The following is a 22,046-nucleotide window of genomic DNA, read 5'->3' on the forward strand; positions in this document are numbered from 1 at the left end:
AATTAAGAAGCTAAAGTTTCCATTGTTTTTGGTTCTTAAAATTTTCATATACCCAATTTCTATCTGTTTCTTTTGTTTTCTTTTTCAGGTTTGACATGTTAAGAACCCAGAAACTGTTGTTTGGCATGAAGGGTTATCAGATATGTGTATGCATTATTCATAAGAAAATATTGGCAGTGATTTTATATTAAAAGCATGTTTGTTTCAGTAACTGGGGTTGCGGTTGATGAAATGGGGTACGCCGTGAGTAGGCTGGATGTAGAATCCGAGTTGTTCGATGGTGGTAATGATGAGATTGCACAGCTTACAAATATAAGATCAGGGCCACTTGATCAACTTCGTCGACTCATGCCTGGAAAGCAGCAATAACCCGTTTCACCAGTGAGGATGTTGGCAGGTCGAGAAGGGAACTATTCGGGAAGAGGAAGATTCTCATCCGCAGATTGTTGTCACATGCTTAGCAGTTATTTTCCTGTAAATGGTCCTTGGCTTGTGGACCAAACGACCAGCCGAGCCTATGTTTCTCAATTTTCAGCTGATGGTTCTCTGTTTGTTGCTGGATTTCAGGTATTTCTTCATTTCCTTATATCCGAGCGAGAGTGGCTTGATTGGATTGTAGGTAGTAATAGATTTGATTTGGTTGCGAATGTTTGGTTTGAGGGAAGCAATATTAGAATAAACGACGTAGATAGAGGCTGGAAAGTTCAGAAGAACATTCTTGCTAGGAGTTTGCGTTGGACGGTTACTGACACATCCCTTTCTCCAGATCAGCGCCATCTTGTGAGTTCAATTTTAATTGGCGGGAAAAAATGTGAATAAATAAATAGTTTTTAAGGAAATATTTGAAGTCGACATCGGCCTATTGGGTTATATATGTCAAATACCTAAATATCATCTTTTAAAATAGTTTTTAAGAAAATACTATTTTAAAAGAGTAAATGGGCTGCATTTAACCAAAAATTCGTTCTTTTTAATAATAAAAAAAGATTCGTTATCGGTTACGTTTGAGAAAAGATTAGCACCCTACAACGCCCAAAATTGGTCCCTGACTATTATAAATTGTCTCTAATAATAGAATTTAAGAATTCAAATATAAATTTAATTTATGATCCTCTTGTTCTAGATTCAATCAAATAATTAAAATAATTTTTATAAAACTAAAGTAAAAATATATATTTTTATGGTTTTATAAATAGGGTATTTATTTATTTAAAAATATTAGAAAAATGACATCTAGTTGCTTTAAGATAGCCCCTTTCTTTAATATTAAAAAATAAATAAAATTAAAAATATGATAATTTTTCTTAAAAAATAATTTAAATAAAACTAAATTAAATATATATAATTTTTATAATAAAAATATTTATTTATTTAAAATATCATAATAGAACATCTAGTTATTTTAAGATCACCCTTTCTTAATATTTAAAAATAAATAAATATTATTAATTTATAAAATTAATCAAATAATATATATTAATATGACTAAAATAAAGTAATAATTAAATAATAATGAAAATTTAAAGGATAATAATAAAAATTATATTAGAATGCAACTAAACAATGACTAAAATAAATAAAATTAAAACAACATGATTAAAATGTAAAATATCTAAATTAATGGACATAATTCGAATCATTATAAAATATAAGTATTAACAGTGTAATTTAGCCAAAAATAGTAATACGGATTAAAATAAAATTAATTAAAATTATAAGGGACTAAATATGGTATTTACCCTAAATATATAAATATACTAATAATGACTAAATTATAAATTAAATAAAATTAGAAGACTGAATTGAAATGATCATAAATTGATTTTAGTGACCAACTCGTAAAGTTACATACTTGAAAGGACTGCAGAAAGGGTTTTTTCTCTTTGGAAATTACACATGCACCCTTCCCCAAAACGGCGTCTTTTGGGGAGGGATTTAAATACCCTTTAATCGATCCTCTTGGGCCAAATTTTCATTTTTTTTTGTTTTAGCATCTCTCTCTATGAGGGAGAAGCTCTACCTTCTCTCCATTTCCCACGCCAGAGGGAAACCGGTCCCGGCCAGCCTCCGTTATTCCGTCGCAAACCATCACCGTCGGCCACCACTCATGGTGGCCAGAACTTAGAAAAATATACCGAAGTAAACCCCTTTTTCCCCTGAACCTAGATCCACTTTCGTTTTATCCTAAAAACTCCTAAATCACAGTAGATCTAAACAAAACCGAAGGGTTTTACCTCGATTTTCATAAAGTTTTCTGGTGGTTCCACGGCGTTCGGCTCTTCGATGTAAGTTTTTTCACTCTCTTCTATTTTCTTTCGGTTTTTAAATGTGGGTCGTTGGTGGTTGCTTCTCGTTTCTCTTTATTTCTTCGTTTCTGTTCGAACGTTGTTGTTGGTGTGTCTGCCCTTCTTCGTGTCTTGATGTGTTGGTTGTTGTTCGTGGTCTTTTTTTTCTTTGCAGGATTCAGTGGCTTTTATAGCCACCACCGAGGCTCTTATCAGACCGAGTAATAAGGGGAGCATTCGATGAGTCACCGAACTAGGGTGGTGACTCACCCTAGAGCAGCGACGTGGGTGGCTATCTGGTGCTTCTGAAGTCTTCGACGAGGTGACAACAGCTGGCTAAGGCACCTGGCAGTGAAAGCGTCGGCAATGGCGGTGGCAGTGGAAGCGGCGGCCGTGTGGCCCCTAGGGTTTATTCTGGACCGTTGGATCTGGTAGTTTGTTCTGAACCGTTGGATCTTGCCAGATCCAATGGTTGATGATGTTGGGTGGCTAGCTGAGATAATATAAACCCTAATTGGGTTTAGGGTTAGTCTTAGGCCGATTCTGGTTGGGCCTGGATTTGGTATGGGCATGTAAACGGGCCTCCGAGTCCATTGTAATTTGTAATATGTACTTTATTTAATAATAATAATAATAATAATAATTTAAAAATAGAAAAATTAGTGTCTACAGCTGCCCCTCTTTGCTCATTCTTGTGTTAACAATAATAGAGCAAATACGAAAAATACAATAATTTTTTCATTTGACTCCTATTGATTAGGATGAAAATGTTGAAAACATTCTGCCCAGAGGTCTTAAGAATGGCCCGGAGGTCTTATCATCTTGCTCGGAAGACTTACAAATGACCCGAAGGCTTTGAAAACATCATGCACTAAAGGTCTTATAGATGACCCGAAGGCTTTGAAAACATCATGCACTGAAGGTCTTACAGATGACCTGAAGGTTTTGGATACATCATGCACTGAAGGTCTTATAGATGACCCAAAGGTTTTGAAAACATCATGCACTGAAGGTCTAACAGATGACCCGAAGGTTTTGGAAACATCATGCACTGAAGGTCTTATAGATGACCCAAAGGTTTTGAAAACATCATGCACTGAAGGTCTTATAGATGACCCAAAGGTTTTGAAAACATCATGCACTGAAGGTCTTACAGATGACCCAAAGGTTTTGGAAACATCATGCACTGAAGGTCTTACAGATGACCCAAAGGTTTTGAAAACTTCATGCACTGAAGATCTTACAGATGACCTGAAGGTTTTGAAAACATCATGCACTGAAGGTCTTACACATGACTCGAAGGTTTTGAAAACATCATGCACTGAAGGTCTTATAGATGACCCGAAGGTTTTGAACATCATGCACTGAAGGTCTTACAGTTGACCCGAAGGTTTTGAAAACATCATGCACTGAAGGTCTTACAGATGACCCGAAGGTTTTGAAAACATCATGCACTGAAGCTCTTACAGATGACCCGAAGGTTTTGAAAACATCATGCACTGAAGGTCTTACAGATGACCCGAAGGTTTTGAAAACATCATGCACTGAAGGTCTTACAGATGTGGGAAATAGTTTACTAAGTAAGAAACTTTGGAAATCATTTTCTTACTATTCAACAATTTCATTTTCATAAAAGATTAAATGAGACTTTGGAAATCGTTTTCTCATTTTTTGAAATAACTTGGTTGATTGGGTAACATGTCCCACTTCAAAATAATACTTCTTCTGTGGATGGAGACCATTTATTCTTCAGATATTTGCCTCTCTTGAAGTGAATTATGTATTTGAGGTTTGAATTCTATCTTACAATTGTAAGGCATTTTTCATCATGAATCTTCTTTTTTTCATTTGAAAACCTGTAAAATTTCATATTTGAATGCAATCAAATGTATCAATGTAATTCATTTTCTAATATACAAATGATGTTCTTATGAATGCATGAATGTTGATGCAATATTCATTTGATTTCAAAGTGGCGAACTCGGTCTTCCTTCACTTGATCATTTATTTCCAGGGTTACCTTTGGATATCAGTGGAACAACTTATGCTATATTTCTGAAGAACCATTTGATCAACTTGTATCTTTGTGTCTTATTTGCTTCATTTAAGTCTCAGAAGAAATGTTTCATTTATGTATCTTTTGTCGTAATCAGAATTATGACCTTAATGTCCCATTTTTGTTTTTAATAAAACCGGCTTTCTTCGTCTAAACTTGCATAGAAATCCAATAAAGTTTTTATCTTTGAAAAGAGAATCTATCATCTTTGAAGAGAATCTATCATCTTTGAAGAATGTAGATGTAGATATGCCCAACTTAGTAGGGATTAATTAGGAGAGTATTGTCTATTCTGATTTGACTCTTGAAACACATCACAAGGAGGATTTATCCTAATTCCTTTCATGTCTCCACATCTAATTGGATCTCGAACAAATCCATTCAGACCATATCATGTCGAGATGCTTAACAACAACCTTAGTTGGCTCCACTAGTTTCTTGTTGTTAAAATTTCTGCTTCCCTTCTGTGGAAAGAAATCTTCATCATATCTCACTTCTAACCTCGGGGTCAAAGAAGACAAACTTTATCTTGATCTACAAATGGAAACCATATGATCACAATATTGGTTCAGCACCATAATCATTGGTTCATAAAACATTGGACAACTCATTCATCCTGCTGAATCTTCTGCACAGATGTTTTGTAAAACATTTGATAATACATTCATCCTTTCATGTGACTTCTGCCCAGATGTTCGTAAAACATTTGACAACACATTAATATTTTCTTGTGGCTTCTTCCCTAATTCAATGAAGCTCTTTACATAGTGTTCAAAGCTTTTGTATGATGTTACAAGACCACTTGAGAACAAAACTCAGTGGGAATACAAATGGGATGCTGGTGTGTTTCATGACCAAAAAGTTGGTCAAATTCACAAAATATGTTAGTGTCGAATTGAATAAGAGATACTAACTGATTTTGATATCATCTCTGGCAAAGACAAAGGTGATATCGATCACGTTTTCTTCCATAATGAGTGTTGTAGGAAATAGAAACACATCTACTATAAGAGCCATGTACAGAAAGATGTCCATGGAATTCTTGCTGCTGTAGATGAAACGCACATAATAAAGCAAAATAAATGAAAACTCAATTCAACCCGAATGAAAATGATAATCCAGTAACAACGGGAATAAGGGTAATATACATAAGTTGAGCCTTTTTATTCAATGTCATTAAGTAAACAAAACTGATGTGAAAACCAGCTTCGTAACCCCAACAGTATGGTTGAAACTAACCGCCAGAAACCTAAAAGAAATATTTCTAATCATTACTGACATACAAAAGACCAAATTCAAAGCCGAGAACTTGAGGAAATGAACCCTGGATCGAATGGTCTGTATGGGGACCATCTTTATCCATGCAAGTGTGATATAGGTTAACAAAGAACACGCTGTCATGTGACACATGGTTAAGAAGATTGGGTATTTAAAACCATACTTGCTGAGTAGATATTTGTTCAACAACAGGACCCTAATGTAATTACCTGATGAACGAAGCAATTATGTATAGTCAGCTCGACTACCACTGTTTCGCCATTTTCATTCTTCATATCTTTATATCTTATTGGAAATATTTTCTCAAATCAATGATCTTTCCATAAGATGATATGGAAGCTCAATATGCCCTAACATTTATTGATGCGAACATTTAAAATATGTCAACATTCCTATTTTTGATTGAAATGGGCTTTCAGCATGCCCCATCATTTGTTTCTTGTTGATGAGCCTCCAAAAATGCTAAAATATTCATATTGTTGTGGGCCTTTAAAATGCCCTATATTTTCTAATATGAACGCTCAAAATACATCAACATTCCTAATTCTGATTGAAATGGGCTTTCAGTCTGCCCCAACATTTTCTTCTTGTTGATATGAGCTTTCAAAATGCTCCATATGAATTATTTTTGTTTGAATTAGGCATTCAAAATACTCCAACACTTGAAACTGTAAGGCTTACTTTCAATGTTTGTTTGATTTGAATCTCATGATCCTCACGAGGTCCAATTTTGCCAATGCACTATTTTGGGTACTTATGGTTTTATTCGTACACAAATCTGTTAATCTTGAATGCTCTCATTCTGGTGTCACTAAACATCGGTGTTATTGAGTAACTTAAAGATTTTTCCTGTTGTTGCCACAAACATTTAAGAAGTAATCACTCATTTTGACAGAAATGTCTGAGATATGTTCCTCTTCTGAATGAGGTGACCATTTTATGGATCTGGAGGGATCTAATTGGACAGAGTGGTATAAATCACTTGGTAATCCATTCCAAGTTGACACAGTGGCTTATCATCTTTTGGTATTAAGAGACATGTTCCCCAGGGGTATCAATGTCCTGCCTATTTTCTCTGGGATCTGTGCTGCAGAGGTCTCCTTTTACCAGCTTGTCATACCTTTTAAAGCAGATACGCAAGAGCTGAATGGTGATCGGTTGGAGACATTTATGAGTAGATTTGGCGGATTCAACCTTGCTGTCAGTGGCATCCCGTGCAACAACCTTACTGGAAGAAATAAACATCATCAGGATGAACAAGAAGAATTTGTTTGGTGTCTTTTCTTGCAATGACTGCTACAACGATTGCCTCTTCTGTTGCTCCAAAATATATCATATTCTTCCCAAACCATGGAAAGGTTTAGTAGACGGTAAAACTGGTTATCTCTACTTTTGGAATCTTGTAACCAATGTTACCCCATATGAAAGGCCTACAAGTGTAGAATCTATTCCAATGTTTTATTATATGCCTATAAGTTCTCAATTTCAAGTTCAGTAATCTTCTGAAGGACATAATGGATATAATCTTGTCAAGGAAAAATATCAGCATGGAAAAAGTAGCAATGATATATCAAAACTTGAGCCAGTTTCACGGTAGAACCAGAGTATAGGTGGTGGACTTGTTCATTCCTATAATATATCTAATGGGACTTATGGCTCTGTGATTTGAGAATCTGTTAGGGGACATGGATTGGTGGCTGAGGGAAGTAATTTCTCTGGTAATGCTTATCGCCATCAGTATGAGATAAGTGTCCCTTTTAAATAGGATAATCTTTCTTGATGAGTTACTAATAATGTCACAGGAGATTGTTACAAGTTCAATTCTCCTGACTTTCTGGCTTTTTGGACCACTTGCTTTCAAGAATGCTTCATCATTCTGGCCTTGCTTATTATTTTTCTATAATGGAGGTAGAATAAGCAACAATTTGCTTTAAGGACCTTCTTCATTTGAGATTGTCTTGTTTGAAAATGTTTTTCTTCCTTTCTTTATCGAAGAATTTTATAAAATATTGCCTATTACAGGTTCACAATAGAATCAAATCATAAGCATGAATTCAAAGAATATTAAAAGAATTAAGAGCTCTTTAATGTGTGAGAGTTAGAGCTCTTTGACAAGTATCAAGATTTAGTTTGGTTTCAGGATGGCTTTCTTATTTTCTATGGTTACATCTATTTAAGATGTCACTCCTCTCTCTCTTTGTGAACTTTGCCACACGCCTTACTTTAAGTACTTGGTATTTTAACCGGATGCGCAAACTTGTATAACCAATTATTAGAATACTTCTATTTCAATTCTCTAAAATTTTCCATTTGTGTAAGCTTTGTAAACTCTAGTAGAAACAGTATGAAAATATCAATATAAAAAGTGAAGTTTCTGAGTGCTCGTGTGAGGTTAACTATAACAGGTGTTCCTTAATCCCCTTAGTCCATCTTTATTTAGTAACTTTTTGCCATTTTGGCTAGCTGAATTCAGCTTTATTGTATATAATAATATAACCACCTTTATTAGGCTAGTTGAAACTTATCCATAAAGCTGGGGCGATTAACTAATTGCTCTAAAGGGAGTGACAGTTTTATTGCATATAATAGTATAACAGGCTAGCTGAATATTATCCATAAAGCCGGGGCTATTAACCAATTGCTTTAGGGGGATAACTCAAGCTTTATTGTATATAATAATATAACATGAGTATAAGGCTCCAATTTCTTAAGTTTGTTAAGAAGAACCTGTTATAGTCTAGGTGTTTTGGTGGAAATCAGAAAAAATCTCTTCGATAGAGTTCAATTCCGAAGCAACTGACTTAAACTAGATTTACCTTTGTAAAAAAATATGATCATCATCGAACATCATCAATAGAAAAAATACTCTAGTCGGTTTTGCAATACACCAACGATGCTCCATGTTGTATGCTCCTATATATAAATACCAATCCTTTTTGTAATTCATTTTAATAGGAGAAGGCTATCTCATATTTGTAATAGGATATTTTTTGGGTATATTTCATCTGAGGTAAGGTCAAGGGTCCTTGTTTTTCTGGTTTTCAATCTTAATATTTTTTCAAAGATTATAACTCTAATCATTTAAAGAGATTTTTAATCCAGTTGATATTCAAAGAACTGCAAGATTGCAAAATTGACTGAATGATTATAACCTTAAAAGCAACACAAATTTATTTATTGCACAAAAGGCGGAGAAATGAACAAAAAAACATGTGCAAATAAGATGCTGAAAATAGAAAAGTACTACAGTGGTATATAATAACTTCCACTTGTTTTGTTTAGCTTGCTCTATCATTCCTCGAATGTTGGGTGTGTACTTGGCCCAGGATTTTCATCCTTATTTTCCCCCCATTTCTTGATCATTTTTTTGTGTGTCAACTCCTTTGGATAAGCTTTCAGATAAATGTCTTCTTTCTCCTGAGTAGTTTCCATCATCGCCTTTTTCTTCCCCAACTAGAAATTGGGCTCGATTTTAGATCCATAACAACTTTCCTTGGTGATGACAGTTTTGTCGTGTTTTTGAAAGCTCATTACAGCTATGGTTGGTGTAGCATTCGCCAAACTCATTAAATTGCCTCCTGCCTCACTTATTTTCAAAAAATCTGATATATGTGTCTAAGGTGTCTTCTGGGTTACATCTGCCCCATTTTTTCTTAGACCTATGGGCCAATCTCGAATTACCTTTCCTTTCATTTCTTCATTTCTCATCTCTTTCTCATTTTTTAGCACCAGAGAAGTATCGAGAGTTAAATCTGCCTTATATACTTCACCTTCTTTAGTTTTGTCTTTTTTCTTTTTAATATCTTTCGTTGTATGATCTTCATTTGCCTTGAGCCTATTAACTTTATTTTGGTGGTTGAATCCCAATTGTCTGACCAAAATGGACTGATTGTTAACATCTATCTCTATGATTCCATGAACCAAAAGCTCTTGAACTCATCGTTGAAGTTACCATAATTCTTGATAGAGTGCCCTCAGGCTCCAATATGATAATCACAAGAGAGTTTCTCATTATACCAACTCGAGTATGTAAGCAAGAAAGGCTTAGCTCGACATGGAGTAATAATCTGGGCTTGGAACAACTTGTAATATAACTTGTTGTATGAAATTGAAGGAAACTTGGGTAGAATTTCCATTGACATCACGGTCTCCTTATAATTGTTTACTTTGCTTTCTTGAAGACCTTGTGACAGATGACCAAAATGTTTTCTTTGAATGTTTGATTCTTGACCAACATCATGAGACAGACAGTAATTTGAACATTTCTCTTTCTCGACCAGTTCTGAGTTTTGAGGAGCTTAGGTTTTCTATCTTCAAAACATAGCAACCCTTCTATTATAAGATCTTGGACTTTTAATTTCAGAATTATACAATTTTCCGCAGAATGACTGAAATCTCCGGAATGATAATTGCATAAATTTTTGCCATCATGTCAATCTGGATGCCAAGAATAAGCTCTAGGAGGAATGGGTGTTACAATACCACTTTCAAAGAGAAAAAGTAACAAGATTGAATATGAGATTATAATTGGAATGAGAGGTATCACTTTCATTTTGCTTTTCTTAGCTTCCTTCAATGGCTTTTGAACCTCTTCTATGCTTCGCTTCAACTTGATCTGTGTCGCCTTTTCTGAGAGTCTTATTGGATTTCCACATTTCTTGACAAGTTCTTGGTCATTTGTTTTCATTGCATTAGCTATACCATTAACATTCATAATCTCATTCAAATCTGTTACAACAGGATTCTCTAAGGGTTTCTCTCCATGAATCATAATATTCACCATATCCATTAGTTTTGTCATTTGCTCTTTTGAATCATCTTGGAATTTTTTTGCTTGATCCATTTGTTCATTTGAATCACCCTGGAACCTTTTTACTTGATCAATCATCTCTTGTTGAGTCTTGATAAGTTGCTCTTGCAGTTTCCCGATTCTACCAACTCTTGCTAAAATCTCATTCATGGCTATTATCCTTCTTTAGGAAAACCAAGTTAGCTCTAATTTGATTTCGAAAATTCTGTCATAGAATCCTCCACAAATTATTCCCATATTTTGATGATTACATGCATGTAAAATAGTTTGAAACAAAATGTAATTATGCAAAGATACAAATGCAAAAATGAAAATGTAAATATAAACGTAAAAATACAAAGATGTGAATGCAAATTGTGCAATGCAAAATTAAACATAAAAGTACGAATGCAAAATGAAAATGCAAAGATACGAAATGCAAATGCATGTATGAAAAGGTGTTACTCAAGAGTGATCATTTTAAAACAGATTTCATTGAACACAAAAGTTTCGGTACATCGAACAAAACTTTACATATATGGGATAACTTTCATTCCTAACTTCTCCAAAACTTTACATATAGGGGATAACTTTCATTCCTAACTTCTCCAAAAATAAGTTAGTTTTCATTCCTGCTCAAAAGTTGAGTTATCAATCTACTTCAATCCCTTGTAAAGTCGGCTAAATCTATCATTTAAGATCCATATTGCTTGTATGGATAGCATCGTCTTTCATGACTTTGTCTTTTTCCTTCATCTTCTGTGTCAACCTTCGGAGTTGTAGGCAATGTTGGTCATTCTCCCTTGTAAGGGAATTTTTATGGTTACGGAGTTCTTTGATAAGATGTTCATGTATGTTGCAACTCTTTTTCAGTTTGGTGACCCCTGTTATCCACTCTTCTGGGGTGTTTCCTATGCCAACATTTTGAAAGGCTTGACTGATCTTTTGGAAATCTTCATGCATGGTTTCCATTTCTGTGCTCAATTTCTTGTTTTTATCCTTCAAATAACATTCTTGAGCTTCATAAAAACCTCCTTTATTCTAAATGCCTCGACTGATACTCTTATTGTAGAATGTTTTTTGGTATTAATCTAACAGGATCTTTGTAATACTTTTGGTATTAATATAACATGATCTTTGTGTGCATAACTCTCTTCTATCCTCAGAGTTTCCACATGATGTCTTTCCTTGGCTGCATCATAGTTTGCTTGATCATAAAACTTTTTGTCCATTTATGAAAACTTTTCAATTTGATGAACACTCTCTCGAGTCAACACCTTCTGGATATGCCATGATCATGCAATGCAAGCACAAGAAATCAATATAAACAAGTTAGAGCAAAATATATAAAAAAATAAAAAAATAAGAAAATATAAAATGGTTAGTACCAATTAATGGAAATAAAAGATCATATCTATCATGGTATATATATATATATCCTAATCTCATGCTTTCTAGTTCCATGCTTTGTTTGGAAAAATTAACCTAACCGCATGATTTCTAGTTTGCAAGCATTTATTTAGAATAAAAAAATGAAATCAAATATATTAAAAGCTAGATCTTATTTCTCCTTTGTGTACACTTACAGACAGAGTGTTAGTAATGTCTAAGATCAGGTGAATTTCTAGGGTTTATTATATGCAGGGTTTTGGTTCTAAGAGTAAAGGTACTCGAATTGTCCTTGTTGGTGCCCCCTTGGGCTGCCAAACCCTCAATCCTAGTCCATTACAGACTTAAGCGGATCGAGTTCAATTCGAGAGGACACATTTCTCTATGCCTGACATGGAGAATAAATTCTCACGAAGACATAGAGTATATGAACCCCGAAAGTTATTTTCTAGGTCTGACACGGAGAATAAATTCTCACAAAGACGTCGCTTTCACTTCCACTTAAAAGGGAAAAGAGCTCGGGTATATAGCTTATATTATGCAATGTAAGTATTGTGTGTGAGGAGAAATTTTCACACAAAAATTAATATCTAAAAAGCAATTAAATACAAATAAATATACAAGGGTATAAAAAAAATTGAAAGAAATAAAAGGAATCATAAATTAAATAAAATTGGGTTCTCAATTTCTAACTCTAGAGACAATATATAATCGACTTAGGTTAACCAGGGTCCCCAGCGGAGTCGCCAAGCTGTCGTAACCGTTTTTCGCCCGGGCACGAATTTTACTTGGCGGGAAAGTATGTGAATAAATAAATGGTTTTTTAAGGAAATGTTTGGAGTCGCCATCGGCCTTTTGGGTTAGGTAGGCCGAATACATAAAAATCATCTTTTAAAATAGTTTTTAAGAAAATACCATTTTAAAAGAGTAACTAGTCTGCATTTAACCAAAATTCGTTCTTTTTTAATAATAAAAAAGATTCGTGGTCGGTTACGTTTGGGGAATGATTAGCACCCCCACAACGCACAAAATTGGTCCATGTTGATTATAAATTGTCTCTAATAATAGAATTTAAGAATTCAAATATAAATTTAATTTATGATCCTCTTATTCTAGATTCAATCAAAAATTAAAATAATTTTTATAAAACTAAAGTAAAAATATATATTTTTTGGGTTTTATAAATAGAGTAATTATTTATTTAAAAATATTAGAAAATAACATCTAGTTGCTTTAAGACAGTCCCTTTCTTTAATATTAAAAAATAAATAAATATAAAAATATGATAATTTTTCTTAAAAAATAATTTAAATAAAACTAAATTAAATATATATAATTTCTATAATCAAAATATTTATTTATTTAAAATAACAGAATATGACATCTAGTTATTTTAAGACCGCCCTTTCTTAATATATAAAAATAAATAAATATTATTAATTTATCAAATAAATCAAATAATATATATTAATATGACTAAAATAAAGTAATAATAAAATAATAATGAAAATTTAAAGGATAATAATAAAAATTATATTAGAATGCAACTAAACAATGAATAAAATAAATAAAATTAAAATAACATGATTAAAATGTAAAATATCTAAATTATTGGACATAATTCGAATCATTATAAAATATAATTATTAACAGTGTAATTTAGCCATAAATATTAATACGGGATTCAAATAAAATTAATTAAAATTATAAGGGACTAAATATGGTATTTACTCTAAATATGTAAATATAGTAATAATGACTAAATTTTAAATTAAATTAAAATTTGAAGACCGAATTGAAATGATCATAAATTGATTTTAGTTACCAACTCGTAAAGTTACAAACTTGAAAGGACTGCGGAAAGGGTTTTTCCGCTTTAGAAATTACACAGACACCCCTCCCCAAAATGACGTCTTTTGGGGAGGGATTTAAATACCCTTTAACCGGTCCTCTTGGGCCAAATTTTCATTTTTTTTTGTTTTAGCTTCTCTCTCTATGAGGGCGAAGCTCTGCCTTCTCTCTTCATTTCCCACCCCGGAGGAAAACTGATCCCGGCTGGCCTCTGTTATTCCGTCGCAGACCACCACCACCGGCCACCACCCACGGTGGTCGAAACTTAGAAAAATATATCGAATCAAACCCCTTTTTCTCCTGAACCTAGGTCCACTTTCGTTTTGTCCTAAAAAATCCTAAATCACCGTAGATCTAAACAAAACCGAAGGGTTTTACCTCGGTTTTCACAAAGTTTTCCGGTGGTTCCACGGCGTTCGGCTCTTCTATGTAAGTTTCTTCACTCTCTTCTCTTTTCGTTCGGTTTGTAAATATGGGTCTTTGGTGGTTGCTTCCCGTTTCTCTTTATTTATTCATTTCTGTTCGAACGTTGTTGTTGGTCTGTCAGTTCTTCGTCGTGTCTTGCTGTGTTGGTTGTTGTTCGTCTCTATTGGTTCCTCTTTCTTGCCCTATTTTTTTCTTCTCTGTAGGGGATGGCCATTTATAGGCCTCGTCGGAGCTTCCTTCGGTCTGGTCCTAAGAGGGGTTTTCGGTGAGTCACCGAACTATGGTGGGGACTCACCATATATCTACGACGTGGATGGGCAGCTGACCTTCTAGAGGCTTCGGCAGCGAGGTGGCGTGGCAGTGGAGTGTCGGCAGTAGATATGACATCAGAGGCGGCGTCGCGTGGTCCCTAGGGTATCATAATCCTAGGGTTTCCTCTAAAGGGCTCTGGACCGTTGGATCTGGTCCAGATCCAACGGCTAATGATGTTGGGCGGCTGGTTGAGATGATACAAACCCTAATTGGGTTTAAGATTAGTCTTGGGCCGGTTCTTGTTGGGCCTAGATTGGGTCTGGGCATGTAAACGGGCCTCCGTGTCCATTGTAATTTGTAATATGTATTTTATTTAATAATAATAATAATAATAATCATCATATTTATAATAATTATAATAATTATAAAAATAATAATAATTTAAAAATGGAAAAATTAGTGTCTACTGTTTCTTTTACTCATTCTTTTACACATCCCTATCTAATTTTAACGTTTTTAAGTGTCTTCCTTCCCGTGAACCAGAACATTTCGAAAACTATTCTAGTTGACATTAGGGGTGAATTCGGTTCGGTTCGGTTTTTTATCAAAAATTGAATTGAACTGAGATAAACGATTTTTCAAAATTTAAACCGAAATCGAATGGTTAAAAAATCGAAAAAACTGAAACCGGTTTTTTTAACGGTTCGGGTTTTTCGGTTCGGTTCTGTTTATCGGTTTTTCAATGAAAAAATCACTTGAAACTATAATTTTTTTAAAAAAATTGCCTATTCGGTTCAATATGAAACAAATGGGTTCCATATGGAAAACCCGAACCGAACCGAATAAAATAAATTGAGACTTTAAACCGAACCGTATAATACCAAACCGAAAACAATGGTTCACCGTGATAAAGTGGTAGAGGATAGCTTTTGAGTACCAACCATATTAGTGTATCATATAGGATGTCATGGTCTTACTCTCTATGGGACATGAGAAAACAATAACAGATTTGTCTGGACATCTGTATATACATCTGTGCCTGTTTTGTTCTAGTTATCTGTCGGTTTCACGTTCAAGTTTTCTTGTAATGGATTTATTATCAATAACTAGCTGATAATCTGTGTTAACCTGGCTTCTCGTTGGTTACCTAATGTCAACCTACAATTCTAAAATGAGCAAGTAATGGGGAAGATTAAAAAACCAAGGAATAAAGATGGAAAAAGACTTTTAAATTGAAAAACGACCATCATTATTCGAGCAAATCATTTTTGTAATGCAGAATGAATGTTTTAATACTTGGTTGATTTTTCGTTTTCTTATCACTATTGATTCTTTTATTACAGTCAACACTGTTTCGCATCTGGTAAGTGAAAGGTTTGTTCCAAATGGCCTTAAAGGTTTTATTTCTTTCTCTTTTGCAGATATCCTAATCAAATTTATATTCCTTTATTTCAGGTTTATACCAGCATGTCACCTATAGTTCATATTGTTAATGTCGGGTCTGCCACCACAGAATCCCTTGCAAATGTCACGGAAAAATGCTTTCCTTTGTAATCGTTGAAATTAGGATGGCTATTAGTTTACTGGTTTCACATAAAAGACTCTCATGTCGGGTCATGACCATCCCGAACACACACACACATGCACACATATATAGAAGGTGAACGACATGTAAGTTTCTGATTGTGGGTGTCTAGTATATTCATCAAAGCATTATTTTTCCCAACAATCTTGGTCACACTTTTTGGACTTGTAATGTTTTTCAGGAGATCCATGAAGGATTGGACTTTGTTTCTCATGACTATAGAGGGTATTCTTTCGGATTATTCTCTGTGAAATTTTCAACCGATGGACGAGAACTTGTAGCTGGAAGCAGTGACAACTCAATATATGTTTATGATCTCGATTCAAACAAGCTTTCCCTTCGAATTGCGGCACACACTGGGTTCACTGCTTGTGTATTCTCAAAATGATAAGCTTGTCGTTTTGTAAATATTTTATCGTGGGTATTGTTGATTTTTCCCAATTATCAGTTTATCCCTATCCACCACTATAAGTGATTATGCCCCCCTACTTCTAAAACATTTTCTATAATTCGAGTCTTCTTCACGAACTGACTTGAATGAGTGAATGAATAATAAAATGTGTGGAAGTTGAACATTTGGCTTCCTCAAGAATAATATTTAACGGAGAACAGATACTTTTTGTCTCGTATTATTATTGCTCTCTTGTATTAGTTGCCTCTGCTGACTTGTGGTTGTATCTAAGTTAGCTCTTGCCTTAGATGTCTGTCATTTAAACGCCCAAATGTTGCATGAGCAAGAAAATGCTTTATTTTCAGGGGACCTAAAGTCGATTCCTATTTCATCTTGCAGGCTGATGTTAACACAGTAACCTTTGCCGATGAAGGTGGTAATTTGATATATTCGGGGAGTGACGATAATCTCTGCAAGGTAAATTCAAGTCAAAGAAAGCCTGAACATGGTATTGTAAGCTTGGGATTTAGATATGTTGTAATTTCGCTTTTGATTAAGTAAAGGATGGTATTATTTTGATTTTGTTAGGTGTGGGATAGACGTTGCTTCATTGCAAAAGATAAGCCAGCAGGAGTCTTGATGGGACATCTAGAAGGTATTACATTTATCGACAGTCGTGGAGATGATCGTTATTTCATATCAAATGGTAAAGATCAGACTATAAAGCTTTGGGATATCAGAAAAATGTCCTCCAATACCTCCTGGTACGCCTTTCTTCGGTTTCCCAAGTGCATAGTTTAGATTTTCTCTGCGTGCATATGCCATGTGTGTATGCTATTTAACAGAACTTTATTTATTTATCGAATTGAGTTTCGGCGATAGTTGGAAGCTAAAGCTAAACGACATTTTATTTGTTTTGCAGCAATTTAGGGTTAGGAATTACGAATGGGATTACAGATGGATGGACTACCCACCACAGGCCAGAGATTTTAAACACCCGTGTGACCAGTCTGTGGCTACTTATAAGGGTCACTCGGTCTTGCGGACTCTTATTCGCTGTTATTTTTCCCCCGAACAGAGGTGAGTGCTCTTATTTGCTGTTTCTTGATATATTAGTCAAATTAGCAAGATATTTTCCTTCATCTAACTCTGTCTGTGTTGAAGTATTTGTTAACATGTCATCTATTTCTCAAATCTTTTGTTGCAGCACGGGTCAAAAGAAAAATCTAGCCGTACATAAATAAACAAAAATTCTCGATGTAAGTTTGTTCATGTGCCTCATCCATATATATATATATATATATATATATATATGCGTTTGGACTATGTTAATGAATGCAGAGAGCTGGTTCTGCAATGTGGAAACAAGCATCATTGCAGCGTAGATTTGATCAGAGTTAACTGCAGCGATGATGAGAGGTTTGTGTTTTTCTAGAATTGTGGTCGACTACAGCGATGGGTCCGAGTAAAAAGACAGAAGGAAAGCATAAGATGGAACCGTAGTGAAATGCTAGCTGTTTTGGTTTGTTGGGTTCATGGTGTAAGGCTGTATGCCCCTCAATTTCTTGAGGGTGTCCTTAGGAAACAAACAATGAGGGGTGGGGCTTGCATTCCGTGCATGGAAACTTCTGCAGAGAAACGGCTAAATCTCGGTGCTTCACCCACTAATGTCAATTCCTCCCGGCTTCTAGGCCCATTTAAGCTTGGCTCATTCACATTCACATATACTTTACTTTGGATCGTATTCATTATCCATCGACTTTCTATTTAAATCAGAAAGAATGAATTGTTATCGATCAACATCCTCATGTTCACCTCTGACGACTGTATAGTCAAACAAAAAAGGGTGAACCGCCATCGAACACCTTAAAATTTTTGGTTTAAGTTATTTGGAAAAATGGCCTACCAAACCACTTTCCCCCAAGATTTTCAGGGTTTAAGTAGCTGGGAGAATAAAGGCTTTATACAACATAAAGAAGCCACAATTGTACAAAAAAGAACATCCATGGGAAAAGTTGATACCCCATACATGAAACCCTAAACCTTGGACGGTGGATTAAATCATGCATTGGGGAATTCCTCAATGCATGTTGATGGGCACACGTGGTTTTAACTTTTAGTTCCTGGAAAACAATGCCTCGTCATACTTCTCTAGGTATATGAATATTAAGTTATTTATCGGTTCTAGATGTGACAAATTAGTTCATTAAATTCTACTTAAATATAGGAACTTATTGGATATAAGATAAAGTCAGCCCTCACATTATCCGATGGAATAAGACACACTGTGTACTAGAATAAAGCAATACCCACTATGCATACAATACAAGTAATAAAATTTGGCATATCAATTATCTCTTTATTCTCTTTATTACAGGTAACAAGTATGAGTAATAAAAAAATGATTTTCTTTAAATAAAATTTCAATTTAAATTTAAATTATATAATAGAATTTTGTACTTGTTTAAATACTTTTTTTGGCTTAATACATTTTTAGGTGCCTAAATTATATCTCAAATTGATTTTTGGTGCCTAAAGAAATTTTCATTAAAAATATGTGCTTAATGTTTTCTCTGTTATACTTTTAGGTTACTAATGTTAAAAAAATCATTGAGTGACACTTGTCAAATCAGATTTTTTAAAAAATATATTTTTAAATGATATTTTATTTAAAAATTGTTGAGTTAATCGAATGGATGAAATAGCCTAGAGGGGGTAATTGGCAATTAAAAAAAATTTGGTGGAAGCTTGAGAGAAAAATATAAAATTGAACACAAGAATTTAGAGTGGTTCGACTTTATCAACCAAAGTCTACATCCACTACCTTAGTTATCCACACAAAAGATTTCCACAAATTCACTAATTTGTATCTACCTTCAAGGATAAGGTGTAACCTTACAACTCCCTCAAGAATTATACCCGAAATTCTCGAGACACTCTCTCAAAGAGAAAATTACAGATTGCAAACTTATAAAATCTTCATTGGGAATGTGTTTGCACAATTCAATAACAAATAAGAACATTTGAGAAATAAATACAAATGAGTACAAAAAGTGTTCTTTGAAAACAAAATGAATATTGAAGAATGTTAACTTAATTTGACTGAAATTTGTTGTTTTTTACTTTCTCTTTTATCTATTGTCTTCACATATGACTTAGAATCTTGTTTTTATGCTCCCTCAATTAATTCCAGCCGCTTGGATTGTTTTGGGAGTGAATAGAGTCGTTGGGAGTAGTTTCCCACATTAAATGTTGTCTAGAAGCTTGTAGTATCGATACTCAGTCTCTCAGTATCGATACTTCCTGCATTAAATACAAAAATATGACCGTTGGGAAACTCTAGTATTGATAATGTTACAAGGTATCGGTACTACTATATTCAGTAGTATCGATACTATATATAGTATCGGTATCATTTAAGTATACTAGAATTTTGATAGATTCAAAACCAAAATGGTAGTATTGGTACCACCACTAAGAGTATCGATACTACTATACTAAGTAGTATCGCTATTGTTTATAGTATCGTACCATTTTAGTATTCTGTTTTGTCAAACTTGCATACAATATCGGTATTACCTTAGTAGTATCGGTACTACTTCATAATTTTGGGCTTCAGCATCGATATCTGAATCGATACTTCTTGAACAATATCGGTAATGTTCTAGTAGTATCGGTATTATTATACTTAAAAATCATTTTTCACTTGATTGAAGTTCGAAACCCTTAGTAAAAAATATTTCAATAATATTTCCAGTATAAGACTCACTTTTTTTCAGTAGAGTGAGGAGTAAAATTGACCTTTTAACTTTAAAGAATAATTTATATATTTGAATAATTCAATCGAATATGATCTTAAAATTTGTTAAAAAAAACTATTTAACAATTTTTGGTATATCAAAATATCAAAGTGTTTTCAACAATCTCCCCTTTATGATATAACAAAACATTTAAGAATTTTAAGATTTTCTTGAAAAAAATACTCACCCTTACTCTAACATTTCTCCTCTTTTTTGTTAAATCAAAAAGATAAGTTTCAGAATAAACAGGATACATAATAAAGATGTGAAGAGAAAAAGTAACAAACAAGTTAGTCAACATAATTAATATCCAGAGGCAGTGGGCATGGTCGCAATAAAAGGAAACATGGCTGAAAATATTCGAAATATTAAAAAAAATCTATCAGACCATCCAAAACATAAAAGAAACATCAAATCCAAAATATCAAAGTCTAAGAAAATCACCCATGAGTAAATTCAAAGTATGACATGTAAAACTAATGAAATGCAACTAGCAAAGCAAAATGATTAAGCATTTGACAGAGGATCAAGATCCGTAGGAGGTATGCGAAAAGAAAAAAGTCTCGAGAAAGAGTGTCAAGCCTATTCGTCACTACGTCGAATCAAGCGAGGATGTCTCATCGGGATTCCACATGCATCGCTTGTAGTGTCAACTGCTGAGAAGCTATCTCAAATACTTGAGTCCCCAAAGCAGTAAAGTGTGACTCCATAGAAGCAAACCTCAAGTCCAACGTCTCCATCATGGACTGAAGGTAAAGAGGAATCTCACCACTAGCTCTAGGAGGATTGTCAGAAACGTGATTCATTGGAACGTCAACGTCATGCAATACATCATCGTCTTGCGGTTGAGTTGGAGCCACTCAAGATGAACTTGTACTGGGTGCCTCTTTTGTTTTCCTTTTCCAAGTGTCTCCAACTTGAGTCTATTCCAACTTATGAAGAGATGTGAGATCAATATGGGTACCCAAGGGGATGACAACATCAAGATCAACTCGAAGATGACTTTTAGAAAGAAATTGCTAAGAAGACAACCATGGTGTCCACTAATTCACGAAGATGATTTGAGCAAGGTTAATCATTTTATTTTCTTGAAATCAGTGAAGCCACCAAACGTCAATGCTACAGAGAGAAAAATATTTACCTTCATATGGTCGAAACCACCAAGAGATGATCAAATGAATGAACCTTTCATGAAAATCAAGAACACTAGCACTGTGCCCTACGTCTAAGACTGAAGGGACAAAGTCTCGTTTATTATAAATATCAATGTTTTCAAGGCCAAAAGCACTGGCGATGGACTCGGAATCAAGAGTAATGTATTCCCCCAAAAGATAGGAGTGAATACTTTCGGTATGAGTGCGAGCTTCATTTTGAACACAAACCGTATTGGAATAGAAAATACGGACGAGTTGGTGATAGATAATAGGTTTGAATTTGAAAGTGTTATCAAATTTTCAAGCTTTGAAACGGGGAATGTATTTAAAATTAATGGCAGTCATAGCCGAAAGGGAAGGGAGACGCTCACCCCTAAGGGCATAAGATTCAAAATGATCAAGATATCGTGAATGAAGATTTTGACAATTGGGTTCATTAAAACAAGAGTTCATGATGCTCATTTCATTTTTTTTATTTGAATTAGCATTTGGATGAGGATTGGGAGGTGGATTAGCACGAGAGTAGGATGACCAAGGACGTTTATGAGACATAGTAAGGGTAGGGATAAAGTAAAACCTGTAAAGAAAAACAATATATATATATAATATGCAACCAATCAATCCCAAAACTCAATATGAGTTCACAATTCAAGGCATGATATAACGAAATTAAATTTAAAAAATAATAATGGGCCAAAAAGAAAATAGTGTTAAATATATATATATATATATATATATATGTAGATGTAATTTTTTTAAAAAAAATTGATTGATTTGACTGAATGTAGTT

General features: G+C 34.1%; 1 protein-coding gene across 1 annotated transcript; it reads left to right on the forward strand.

The window, feature by feature from the left end:
- Positions 1 to 310: 310 nt before the first annotated feature.
- On the forward strand, positions 311 to 18,073 carry LOC120152945 (LEC14B protein-like). The gene is made up of 8 exons (XM_039165015.1): positions 311 to 567; positions 661 to 780; positions 15,782 to 15,859; positions 16,093 to 16,269; positions 16,702 to 16,779; positions 16,891 to 17,066; positions 17,225 to 17,465; positions 17,738 to 18,073. The coding sequence occupies exons 1-8, from the start codon at positions 388 to 390 to the stop codon at positions 18,071 to 18,073; spliced, it is 1,386 nt and encodes a 461-aa protein (XP_039020946.1). The 5' UTR covers positions 311 to 387.
- The last annotated feature ends 3,973 nt before the right edge of the window (positions 18,074 to 22,046 follow it).

The sequence above is a fragment of the Hibiscus syriacus genome, unplaced genomic scaffold (assembly GCF_006381635.1).
Source record: "Hibiscus syriacus cultivar Baekdansim isolate YM2019G1 unplaced genomic scaffold, ASM638163v2 tig00111096_pilon, whole genome shotgun sequence".
Taxonomy (NCBI): domain Eukaryota; kingdom Viridiplantae; phylum Streptophyta; class Magnoliopsida; order Malvales; family Malvaceae; genus Hibiscus; species Hibiscus syriacus.